We start from the raw sequence: 12616 nt of genomic DNA on the forward strand, positions 1-12616 counted from the left end.
ATCCTTTGTATATAATGTGTACGTACATGTCTGTGTACATATACACACACGATGGTGTGATGTTTTACGAGCATGAGCTGAGGATGGCAGTACTACTCACTAGTAATAAAGCTCTTGAAAACATTTCTAAAATAGTTTTTCTGGAAAATGTGTGTATACATAAAATACATAGTTGTGTGGTGTATTATAGAGGTTTTATTGGCACTCATTTGGGATTACTTACTCCTTTGTCATTTTTATTTATATATTTACATAAAATACTTATGTTAAAATAATAAAAATGACAAATCAATGAGTAAATTATGCAAATTATCTGAAATGAGTGCCAGTAAAATCTTTAATACCACAGCACACACATTATACAGAAAAATAATTTTATTAAAGTTTTACAGAGTTCTATAAAAGTTCTATAAAACTTTAATAAAATAAAACTTTAGTTTATTGGAACTATTTTTTTAAAAATATTCCTCCACCAATAAAGTTAGGCTTCCTTGTACCATGAGGCCAACTGTTCACAACTCTGAGATAAGAAAAAACAACAAATAAACTTAAGACACCTTTTAAAATAGTTTTTCTATTCAAGGTTATGATTTTCTAGGGCTATAAGCAAGTCCTCTATATTCCATGGGAAAGATGTGAATCTCTTTTTCTGGGGTAAAGCTCCATTTCTAGCCCTATGGCATGACGACATAATTGATGTAGGACTAAATATTTCTTATCCTGCAATGCAGCTCGGCATAATTTTGAAATAAAATTCCACATTTGGTAGAAAAGAAGAAAATTTTTGTGACAGGTTGATTTAAAGGAAAAAGAGAACCTCTTTTAACCTACTCAGAAGTTTGTTGTTTTAGAAGTAATCTCAGACAACTGGATTAATGGGCAGAATGCAAATGAGTGCTCAAAGGCAAATCAAATTGATTGATCACACAGCATGATGTGGATTGCTTGCTAAACTAAACATAAGCAAACAACATATGTTTCAGTGTGGCCAAAATGTTAAGTCATTTCTAGGAATAAAGAATGTAGGCCTTATTAAAAGGATGGAGGGGAACTATCCTGGGAAGTAGTGACTGAAAAAGACTTGGGGATCACAGTAAATATTCAGCTGAACATGAGCTCCCATTGTGCTGCTATGTCCAAAAGAGCTAGTGCAAGCTTTGGATGTGTAAACTGGAGAATATCAAGTAGGAGTAGGGAGATTATAGTGCCTCTGTATTTGGCACTGGTGTGACTATCCCTGGAATACTATGTCCAGTGGTGTACACAATTCAAAGAGCTAATCTATTTATTTTATAAAAAATGAGGTTCAGAGGTGACTTGATCACAGTCTATAAGCACCTGTATGAGGAGCAGAAATTTGATGATAAAAGTCTCTTCTGTTTAGCAGACAAAGGTATAACAAGATCCAATGGCTGGCAGTTGAAGCTAGACAAATTCAGATTAGAAATAAGTGCAGATTTTTAACAATGAGGGTAATTAGTCATTGGAACAACTAATCCAGGGTTGTGGTGAATTCTCCCTCACTGGAAAGTTTTATATCAAGATTGGATGTTTTCCTAAAAAAACATACTGTAGTTCACACAGAAATTCTGAGAAGTCCAATGGCCTCTATTATACAAGAGGTCAGACTAGATGATTGCAATGATCTCTTCTGGTTTTTAATCTGTGTATTGATGAGGTATCCTCAACAAATACATGGAGCATGTATACACACACACAATTGCTTTTTTAGATATGCTATGTGTGAAACTGACACAAGAGACTGACTTCATGACTTAATGGACTCTATAGATGGAAAAGACTTATGATTATACATAAAACCTGAAGACTGACCAGATCTATTACGTGATGTAGTCGGTCAGACTCCCTTTCTGCCTTGCTGAATTGGGGCCTTTGTGCAGCACTTAAGCATGTGCCTAACTTTTAAGCATGTGAGTCGTCCCATTGCTGTCAATGCTTATTTACCTTGCTGAATCAGGGCCATAGATTTGATACACAGAGTACTATAGTTGGTAATCTATGTGGTTAATCTGAAGTGTGATCGACATACAGTAGCAGACAAACAGTATAAGGTTACTAGTCACAAATGTAATTGTTTTTACTTTTGTTAATCACAACCATTAATTAATTATTCCAAAGGTCTGAGGATATCAACCTATAAAATGGTACACAAATTCTTTTGAACATAACAAATTCTTTGAAAAATGAGAGTCTAATTATTTAACTGAAATATGCCTTTTTAAAAAGGTATAGTATATAATATGTCAGTTACTACTTATACTCTGTATTAATATACGTATATGACTATATCTTATATATATAAACAAACATTTCCATAACTTATTTTGTTATTTTTTTTAGGATGATCCACATACTAATCTATTGATTGAAGCCATTAAAAATGACCAATTAAGGCAAATGGAACGTGAAAGGTAATACTGGAAACATAGGTCCCTATCCATTCCAAATATGCCTCCATGGTTGCTAGCCCATGGAAATTGCCATCAGCCTTCCAAGCTGCACAGCCCGAGAGCTAGTCCTTATTCTGGATGGGATGGTTTTAAAACACTACATAAATTCCCCAATAATGACCATTGGGCTGGTGAAAGTGTCAGGAGACATACTAGATATGCTAAAGCAGGTGGGCAGTTTTTGTCCTAATAGGCTGAAAAACTGCCAGGGAATAAGATTTTAAGGGACCTTCACAAACCATCGCTGTGTCCTTGGCTAACAACTCCATTTTGAAGCCCAACCAGGGAAGAACAAAGGCCCCCATTTTTCTGAAGATTTCCTTCATCTCCTAACTGTTAGTTAGGAACTGGGGAGGGATTTGGTTTAAAATAAAGAAGCAGAAGGAGAAAAACCTGGCCCTTGGTCACAGTCCTGTGCATCCCTAGGGAGTGGGATAGAGATGATGAATAAATGGAGAACAAGAATTTGTAACACACTTGTGTGTATGCATGTTCCCCATCAGTGAAGCACACTGCTCAGGGTTTGGTTTTTTGTTTTTTTAATTTTCTGAGCCCTGTCCAAAAGCCTCCCAGGATTGCATTTGAGTATGTTAGACCACTGCAAAGCACCCAGCATATGTGGCCTATTGGCACTTAAAGGTCATATAAAGGTTAGACTCTAGGGGTATTCTGCACAACAGCTGGGAGCAAGCCTCCCAGCCGGAGTAGACAGAACTAGCAGGGATTGAGTTAGCATGCTAACAATAGCATTGAGAACACTGCGGTTCCATCAGAACCAGGGGTTGGGTGGGCTTGACAGCCCAAGCTGCCATCAACCGAACCACAAAGTCCACACTGCTATTTTTAGCACACTACCATAAGCCCCGCTATTCTGAGTCTATCTATCTGGATAGAAGGGTCACTGTCAGTCGCAGTGTACACACTATTATCAGATCTAGTCGCAGTGTACACATTATTATCAGATCTAGTTTCTGTATTATAAATCATTATGCTCCGATCTCATTTGCTAGGGTATGATTGTTATGTAATGGTGTATTTTAGTGACTAACATCTCTCTTGGATTTATACAAGTCTCACAAAACTTCTGGTCCTAGGAAATACTGTAGCATTACTGGCTACCCAATCTATATATTACTCATTGAAAGGCTTAATATTATCCTTAAATCATACCATTATTTTACTGCTGTCTTGGTTAAACAATATAGATGATGCTCAGGCTTAGTTGGTGAATAGCGATTCAAGGCCCAGGATAAGTCAATAGTAACTTTTTGATGTTTTCATATATTCTTATTCTAAACACTGATATATATCTGTTTTAATTCCTAAGGAAAGCCATGGCAGAAAAATATATCATGACAGCTGCTAAATTGATTGCACCAGCAATTGAAACCTCCTTTGCTATAGGCTATGACTGGTAGGAGACAGTTCTCTTCAGTTTAACTACGCATGCCAATTTCTGTCCATAATTATAAAACCAAGTTCACAAATGTAGAAATTGAGAAAATGTAGCATTTGAGTTGCGCTTCTCAAACAAAGCACTCAAAGTACTTTGTCTGCCCTGAAAGCAATGCCCTGAAAAAAATCAGAAATATATTGTGCTTTATCCATCTACAAAACAATTTAATTGCATAACAGACCATAGAAACTCAAATGTCAATCATTTAGCTATTGAGTTGCTTTATGACTCTCTTTACCTTCATACAAAGTACTTATACAAGAACCTTAAAAATTCCTGATGATGCAAATCACAAACAAAAGGCAGTCGTTCTGCACTGTTCACCAAAGATCTGAATGTGACATGCCTGAACACATACAGTGTCATACTCCTCTGGTGCTAATGACTTCCCACAGGATCAGAGCGTCTGATTCTGTGTGCAAACCGATTGCTTAAATATTACTGGACAGAGCTGATCTTGGCTCCATATATAAACCTTATATGCCTAGATCATGCTATTAGAACATTTACACGACAAGTGTAAAAGTTAATGTGGTGATAGAGCAGCTCATTTGTATCAGAGATGCATATGTATTAAATACTGTATATTAAAAGTTTTCTGGTACACATTTTTCATACTCTTCTCAAGAAGAGAAAATAGTATGTAAGCTCTCTACATGGACAAAGTAAAGGTATTAGGGAGCCTTCTCAAAATGCAATTTGAACTCTACGTTTCTAATGTATGAAGGATATTGTTTGTTTATTTAACTCTTATAATCTTGAAAGGTAATCTGCTCTCAAACCACTGATATGTACTTACATTTTCAACTTCACCAGAGGAAGTGTTTGTGTGGAATTTCCTTAGTATTTGAAATATTTGTAATATGGAAGCGAAGAAAGCTTGCTGAGGAAAGTGGGTTTTTCCTCTACCCCTTTCTCCTGCCCATAAAAATGAAAATAAGTCACCATTATTAATGATTTATGAATATATACAAGCAGAGGAAAATTTAAGACTTGCAGATCCTGCAGTTACATTTTGTTAATAAACCTATCTATAGATAATTTAAAAACAAATAACCTCTTACAGTATAAAAGTGTTTAGCCCACAATGTGGTGTTTGATGATTAAATAATAGATAGACCCCTATTATTTCCCTAGTATAGCTGCACTGGCTACTCAGCCCCTAAAAAAATATGTTTGGTAAGGAGTGGCTTTCCATTGCTTAAGATATTAGCAAGTCAAATTTGCTTCTTCTGCATCTAGTGTTGTGTTCAAAGGAAGCAAAATAATAGATTCATTTATTTATTATGCATTGTGTATGTGTGTATAAATACATATTTATTTATCTTTTAGTTTTTATTCAACTTTCCCTGATGTTGCCCCTATTCACTAAATACCTGCCGTGGATACACATATGCCCGTCGTCAAATATTGAAAAAGAAAAGTTATTCTTTATACCTAAATAACATGACAACAATGACAACATTACAGATATTCACTAAGTGGCTAATTAAGTGATTTCTGATTAGACACATTAGATGGGTTTGTGTATATTGGGGTAGATTCACTTGTGTGCTCTAGCTGCCTTGCACAACTCCGGCCACACAAAGACATTGAAAATCTATCTTAACCAGACAGTTGAGCTGGGTTTTCAGCTACTTTGCAATGAGTTCATGGTGTATTACAGCTACACATGTGTATTTTAGCAAATTAATTTTCTTTAGAGAAATTAAGGAGACATGGATATTATGTAGATTTCTTAATTTGTTACTGAAGTGTCTCAAACTTCAGTTAAAAAACGTTCATGCAACTTACTCACAAGACAATTCTCTGATGTTCCTCCATAAGAGAATGATAGAGTATTCAGGTCTGTCTGTCTTTTGATTAAAAAGGTTTTAACGCTGGCCAGCCAAGTATCTTTGGCCTCTTCTCTCATAGCAGACTGTTTTTATAATGTTTTCAGTATAATCCCTTTCCTTTTATGCCAGGAGGTATCTATGGACTTAGTCTGTGGAGAGGTGATTCACATGCCAAACAGATGGCAAACAGCATCTGCTAGATTTGGTGTTGAAAAGTTATTTAACAAAGCCAAACAAGGCAGTAGCCAAACCTGCAACAATAAAAAAGCATTCACTTCCAGCTCCTAAAGAAAATGAGAGATTCCAGAGACATACTAGAGAGGGGTTTCTTCAATCAGTTTAAGTCCCGATAGTTTAGAGGATCAGATGTGTATGTAATACTTAAAGATCCTAGCCCATACTACCAGTTCTTTCCAGAACACAGCACTAAGTAAAGCCCAAAGAAGTGCTGATTGGAAGAGAGTGCCTCAATGGATGGGAAGGTATGAATGTTCAGTTCCACGTCAGCTTTCTTTTCCTGGTACCACTGTATCAAAAGTAATTAAAGACTGCCCTGGGGGAATGAACAGGAAGAGAGGATGACAGTTTAGCATCATGCAGTTGGAGCTTGAGCTAAATAAGTAGGGTTCTAGAGATGATGGTGTCACACACAAGAGGGATTGAGCTGAGATCAGGCATGAGTAATTTATAACTAAAAAGAACTGTTCTGAGAGTTGTTGTTGTAAGATATTTGAAAAATAGAGTTTAAATGTGTTGCCAGACTCAGACTCTACTGTAATGTGGCTGATGCTATTATAATGTCTGAGAATATCCTTAGAGATTTTTTTGTATTTCACTTTGCATACAGTACACATTCTCCTACACAACTTCTGGGACATGTATACCATTTTTAATTAATTTATCAAATCTATACATATTTATTTTTTAGGAGTTATGGCACTGTACTACCCAGGGGCCAAACTATAGATATGTCCTGAGCTTTGTACAATTTTGCCACTACCAATTCTTACATAGAATCCAAAAACCAAATTTAATTAAAAAAAATTCTGGTCTTCAAAGAACAGAGCCAGGACTTTAAAAGCAAAACACTGAATTTATTATCCAGCATCTATTTAGATCAACATCTGACCTCAGTATTGTGAGGGATTCTCAGTGGTGAAAAACAGCATTCAGTTTAGAAGCTGAAAAACAGAAATGGAAATAGTAGCGGAAGAAAGTGTTCTTTAAAACATTTGGAAACAGTGTATGTGTCTGCAAAGAGGGGAGTACCTAACATAGCAGAGAAACTTCCTCTAGATACTCATGTATACTGCTAATTAGTTATCTTCAAAAGTGGCATTAATGCAGATATACTTTATTTATAGTAATTAATTTGTGTGGATTCCTTTCTGTTATAGGTGTGTTGAAGTAGTAAAAGCTTCCCACTATGTAGAGTTAGCCAATGACCTGGAAATAAATAAAGCAATTACATATTTGAGGCAAAAGGACTTCTATCAGGTACGTACTTTTTAAAAACATTTTTATGAATATTGTATTGGCAAAGGCATCTTAGGGTATATCTGCAATGTAGCTGGGAATAGATGGACTCTTGCTAGCTAGCAAACAAAATAGCACTGCGGATGTTGTGGCATAGGCAGTCGCTCAAGTCAACCACCCAAACTTTAGGCCCTGTGGTTTCGGACAAGCTTGGACTTGAGTGGCTAGCCGGAACCACTGCCTATGCCACAATGCCCACACTTCTATTTTTAGTGTGCCAGCTCTGCTCAAGCTAGTGTGACTACCTGGACTGAGAGAGACACGTCCAGCTGCAGGGTAGACATACCTTTATAAAGAAGCAAGGCCATATTTTTCCAGCAAGAGCTTCCTTTATAATAAATTGCTCAGAAGAACCTTTGTAAAAGTGTTTATGTTTGTCTTTATTAGAATAACTCTACATAAAACATTGATTTAGGAGGGCTTCCCCTAAATTAAATTGGTCAGTTGTCACAGGAGTTACTAGAAGACCAGAGTATGAGCAGCTGTTATATTTTTGCTTGTGGTATTGTAAAGTGATTCCCTGTCCCCATTCCTGCATATTGCACCCTGTTAGGGTACTGTAATCTGTGTCAGAATTGCAGTCCATCTTCTTGTCCTTCCATGCTAGTTCCATTGAAAAGGCAAACTTAGGAAATAGAGGTAAGGCAGTGGCCCCAAGAATTAAACACAGTAACATGTTTATAAAGGAAGAGTGTGTGTTTAGTCTTTCCATACTTAAAGTAGACTTTTGTGAGCACGGAGTGAGAGGGATCTGTCTTTACTATGATATTTTTAAATTAATTTTACTGGGACAAAAAAATGAACTTTAAAATACATATATTTTAATAATAAAAGGTTTTAGGAATCACCTTTCTGTTTGTTTTGTATACTAAAGCCTTGTCCATACTCAAAGTAGCATTGGTTTAACTAAAACCAGTGCAAACACTTGTATGGACACTCAGATTTAAACCAGGCTTATTTTTAGAATAATTCTGTTAGGAATCAATATAAACGAAATATAAGTCAGTTTTAAATTGACATAAAAAAGTATCCACTAAGGAGTTTGCACCAATTTAACTAAATTAATTTAAAAACTCACCTTCAGTTAAATCCTTGCAACTTTGTATGTACGCAAGGCTTTACTAATTAAATTATAGGAAAAATATATAGAAGGAGTACAGCTCCTGACTGACTAAGAATTGTGTGCTTCCTGTTAGCTTTGTTTCCCTGTCGTCCCCTCTCTCACCTTACCCACTTGTCTCTTCTACCTGGTAGGTCTTGTCTTTTAAACTGTTGGGTAGAGTAGAGGCTGTCATTTAGCATGTGTTTGTACAATGGGGCCCCAGCCTGACTGGTTTCTGGTTTCTACTACAATATAACTTTTAAATAATAATATAGGAACCTCTGAAAATATACTAGTTTTTTAAATAAAAAGTGCTCCCCAGATTGCTTAGCTACTTTTGGTTCTTGAGCTATGTTCGTACTTACACAGATACTTATGTGGCCTCTATCACCATAGTATCTGGGCATCTCACAGATATTAATGAATTTATCATAGCAACATCGCTGTGAGGTACAGAAGTATTATTGTTCTCATTTTATAGATGGGGGAACTGAGGCATAGAGATATTAAATGACTTGTCCAAGGTCACACAGAGTGGTGTCCTGAGTCTGGTGCATTAACCACAAGACCATCCTTCCTGCAGACCATCTCCTCCTATAAAAAAACAGTAGTGATTAATTTTGGGGGCTAGTGCCTGGCATCTATTTTCTAAGCCTGCCCTTTCAGTGGAACTACCAGGGAGGGGCAGAATAAGCCACCGTTGTTCTAGTGCTGATGCTAATATTATGGGTGATTTACGTATGGATGTGTAGGAGCCAATAGGGAGGATCATCCAATAGGGGCACTTACACAGATTGTCTTGAATATATAGATAATCCAGATAAAGTTATACTCACTCAGAGCATCAATATATTAATATGCAATATTTCACAATATAGGTATATTATTCAAATGCTTCATCTATCCCCTTTGATTTTACAATATGCTTTACTATTTTGTAGTGTAGAATAGGATCATTTAAAAATTTTGAAGGACAAATATACTCTGTTTTGTTTGGAAGTTCAAGGAATTGAGAAAAGAGGCAAAAGTATTCCTACTTTTTCTCCACAGACATACTGCAGACCTTGCTTTTCATTTCTGCCTGTTAGGATAGGTTTCTATCTTTATTTTGGCTTTTCTCCCATTAGAATTTGACAACTGAGTCAGTGTCTAATGTGTAATGACAACAGCTGTGCAATGATTTGAGGTTTTAAATTAGTGACCAGGATTAAACTCTGACATTTCAAATTAGGTTGAATTTGAACAATTTCTTAGTGGAGCACAAAAATCTCACATGTTGATTGATGCTTTTTTAGATATTTTCATCCTATATGTCTCCGTTCATACATTCAGTGTCTTGATGTAAGATTAATTTAACAGTGTGTTTTTAAATATGTCATTTTTGCTTTCCTTTCAACATTGCTACTTTCGTTCTGTCTCTCGCATTTTATTTGATACTGTAAGTATGAAGAGGTAGGTACAGTATTAAAATATGGCCCTTGCTTAGCTTTAGTCTCCTAGAATAGTTTGTAACTTGGCAAAGTTTCCTTGGTTCACCTATAATAAAAGAGCAAGTAAAACAGTACTTCTAGTGGAAGTATTATGAAGGTTTCGTGTTTCATTTACATACTCAGTCTTACCACCTTCCCATTTCCTGACACACAAATAGGTTAACCCTAGAGGAATTATTTCAGGAGAACTTTATTTTATCATTCAGATTCTAGGCCATTTTCTTGTATTCTTATATTCTTTCTTGTATTCAAATAATGATGTCTGGTTGCTGATTTCTATGATACCCATTTTGAGGGAAAAAAACTTAACAAAGAGCTACATCTTACTATATATCATACCTAGGGTTAAGATTCTGTCACGGGTATTTTTAGTAACAGTCAAGGACAGGTCACAGGCAATAAACAAAAATTCACAGAAGCCACGACCTGTCCCTGACTGTTACTAAAAATACCTTGGGAGAGGAGGGGAAAACAGAGGTGTCTCTCCAATCATGCTGCTCCAGTGGGCTGACCAGCTGATCAGCTGTTCGGCGGCAGCAGCCTCGGGGCTGGCAGCTGCTCCAGAAGTCCCAGAAAGTCACAGAATCCATGACCAAATCTTATCCTTAATCAGATTCTAAACCATGCAACTCTCCAACTGCTGGGTTTCTCTTGAGTGTCCTGTACTCAGAACACCATTTTCCTAGTCCTTAACAGTTCAGTGTTTGGTGTCAAACAGCTGACATATTTCAAACTGGCTGCAGCTGCCATAATGAGGCACTGGAAGAAGATCACCATGGTGAAAAACCTCTGGAGTCACCGGATCTAACCATTTTTGTGGAGCAGAAGTTTCCTCTGCATTGACTTCTCAGGTGTATTTGTTTACCTGCTCTTAAATACCCCGAATGGTGTTGCCTTACCTCCTTCCCTCTGCAGCTCATCTTATTCCCTAGTGTCTAACTTAATTCTTTTTTTAAAGAAGGTGCTTGTAGTCTCTCTCATTCCCATTCCCTCCATGCTGCATTCACTAGCATGCATTCTTACAGTTGATGTAGCGAAAGTGTTAGCAGAGCAGTGCAATATTGTCCTGTGATAGAACATGGCTTCTGTGATGTTACCCAATTCTGATGATCTACAATACAAAAGTCCTGAGAGAGATTTTGGATCTGTCTCTCCCCCCATCTACACGTACTATTGGCTGGGGTACTGGGACAGCTGCCCATTGTGTTTCTTAACTCAATATTACCATTTTTTATTTTATATTTTTCTTTGAAATAAATTTTCACTTCAAAAATGAAGTGATGTAGAATTTTATAGAAGATGAGGCAAATGTTTGAGACAGATGGAAGACGTTAGTGCCTTGTGTACCCATCTGAGTGATAGAATGAGAAAGCAGAATGTTGACTATCATTGTTTAACTATAGCAGATTCACTGCCTAAAATGAAAATAGAAAAATGGACAAGAAATTAATACTAGGGTGTTTTAAAACAGAAACCCTACTGTCTTTGTTTCCTACTAAATTATTAAAATTGTTGGAAGCATAAAGAATGAGAGAAAGGCATCAACATAGAAGAATCATTCAAAATGAAAAATAAGCAACTATAGTATAGTATAGTATGTTGGAGGATCTTTTAATTGTCTTTTCCAACCTGTTCTGCAATACTCAAAGGTCTACTTACGCTTTCCGTTAAATAAATTCTATACTTCTTTCATACTGTGAGTCCAATGAATTGCCTGTACAAATTCTGTGAATATAAAAGACCAAGTATCTGGATGATGTAAACTCAGCCAAGAAGCCTCTTTTTTCAATTGTTCTTTTGACACAACTATATTAACAAGACAATGAGGAGGCTTCCTGTGATCTGACTGCTGTTTTATTATTCTTAGTGCCTTGATATTGGGGCTTAACCTGGGCAAAGCAAATAGGAAGCTCAGAAAAGAAAGCTGGATTTTTGTTTTGAAGGGGCTCATTCATGATCATAGTATACCCTTGCTCATCCATACTCACATAAGTGTAATGTTCATAATACATGAGTGAATCATTTTCTTAAACTGGATACCCCTTACAAATGCAAAGATGGGCAGCTTTGCATCCTTTATTCTGCACTGCACAATTAGAAGTCAGGAAATGTGAAAAGTTAAAGTATAATGCACTACCTTAACGCTGCAATTGTACATGTAGCTATTATGATAAGTCTTTACTCATGTGATCATACCATTTCTCAAATACATAATGAAAAAATGCATTTTTCTCTAACTTTAAATACAAAAGTATAAGACAACCTGTGACTATGTCATTAGAGAATGTTCACAGAGACCGTATACACATAATATGCTCTTCCCTAACTTTCACATTTAATAGATTTCAATCTTATCTTTGCATTACTCTAGTATTTTATTCAAATAAAAAATATAGAAAAGTGGTCCCGTTCCATGAATAAAGGCTTGGAAAGAATTTGATAAAATTGAAAAAATTTGCTTCATCTGAACAGCAAACTCAAGAACAATTGATGGGATTTTTGCTTAAACTTCCAAAAAACCCAAACAAACAAACAAACAAAAACCAACCCAAAACCCCACACCATCATTCACCTGTGTCTGAAGAACAAACATGGAAAATCTCAGTCCCCAAAGTAAACTTTTGAGGTCACAGTGAAAATCTTCAGCTACTGTAAGTATTATGGGTGCAACTGAATGCTTGCTATGATACACATATTGATGCAAACATTAAAATTAAAAAAAG

At 36.2% G+C, this 12616-nt stretch overlaps 1 protein-coding gene across 3 annotated transcripts in view; it reads left to right on the forward strand.

Annotated features, from left to right (window-relative positions):
- Positions 1-12616, forward strand: part of IFT88 (intraflagellar transport 88) — a 68486-nt gene that overhangs the window by 16844 nt on the left and 39026 nt on the right. For all 3 annotated transcript variants that reach the window (XM_067562847.1, XM_067562845.1, XM_067562846.1), the window contains exons 13-15: positions 2362-2432; positions 3799-3885; positions 7163-7262. In XM_067562847.1, coding sequence (XP_067418948.1) covers positions 2362-2432; positions 3799-3885; positions 7163-7262 — 258 coding nt within the window. The remainder of the gene's footprint in view (positions 1-2361; positions 2433-3798; positions 3886-7162; positions 7263-12616) is intronic.

The sequence above is a fragment of the Emydura macquarii genome, unplaced genomic scaffold (assembly GCF_026122565.2).
Source record: "Emydura macquarii macquarii isolate MOO-44397 ecotype Brisbane River unplaced genomic scaffold, CSIRO-AGI_Emac_v2 contig_2473, whole genome shotgun sequence".
Lineage (NCBI taxonomy): Eukaryota > Metazoa > Chordata > Testudines > Chelidae > Emydura > Emydura macquarii.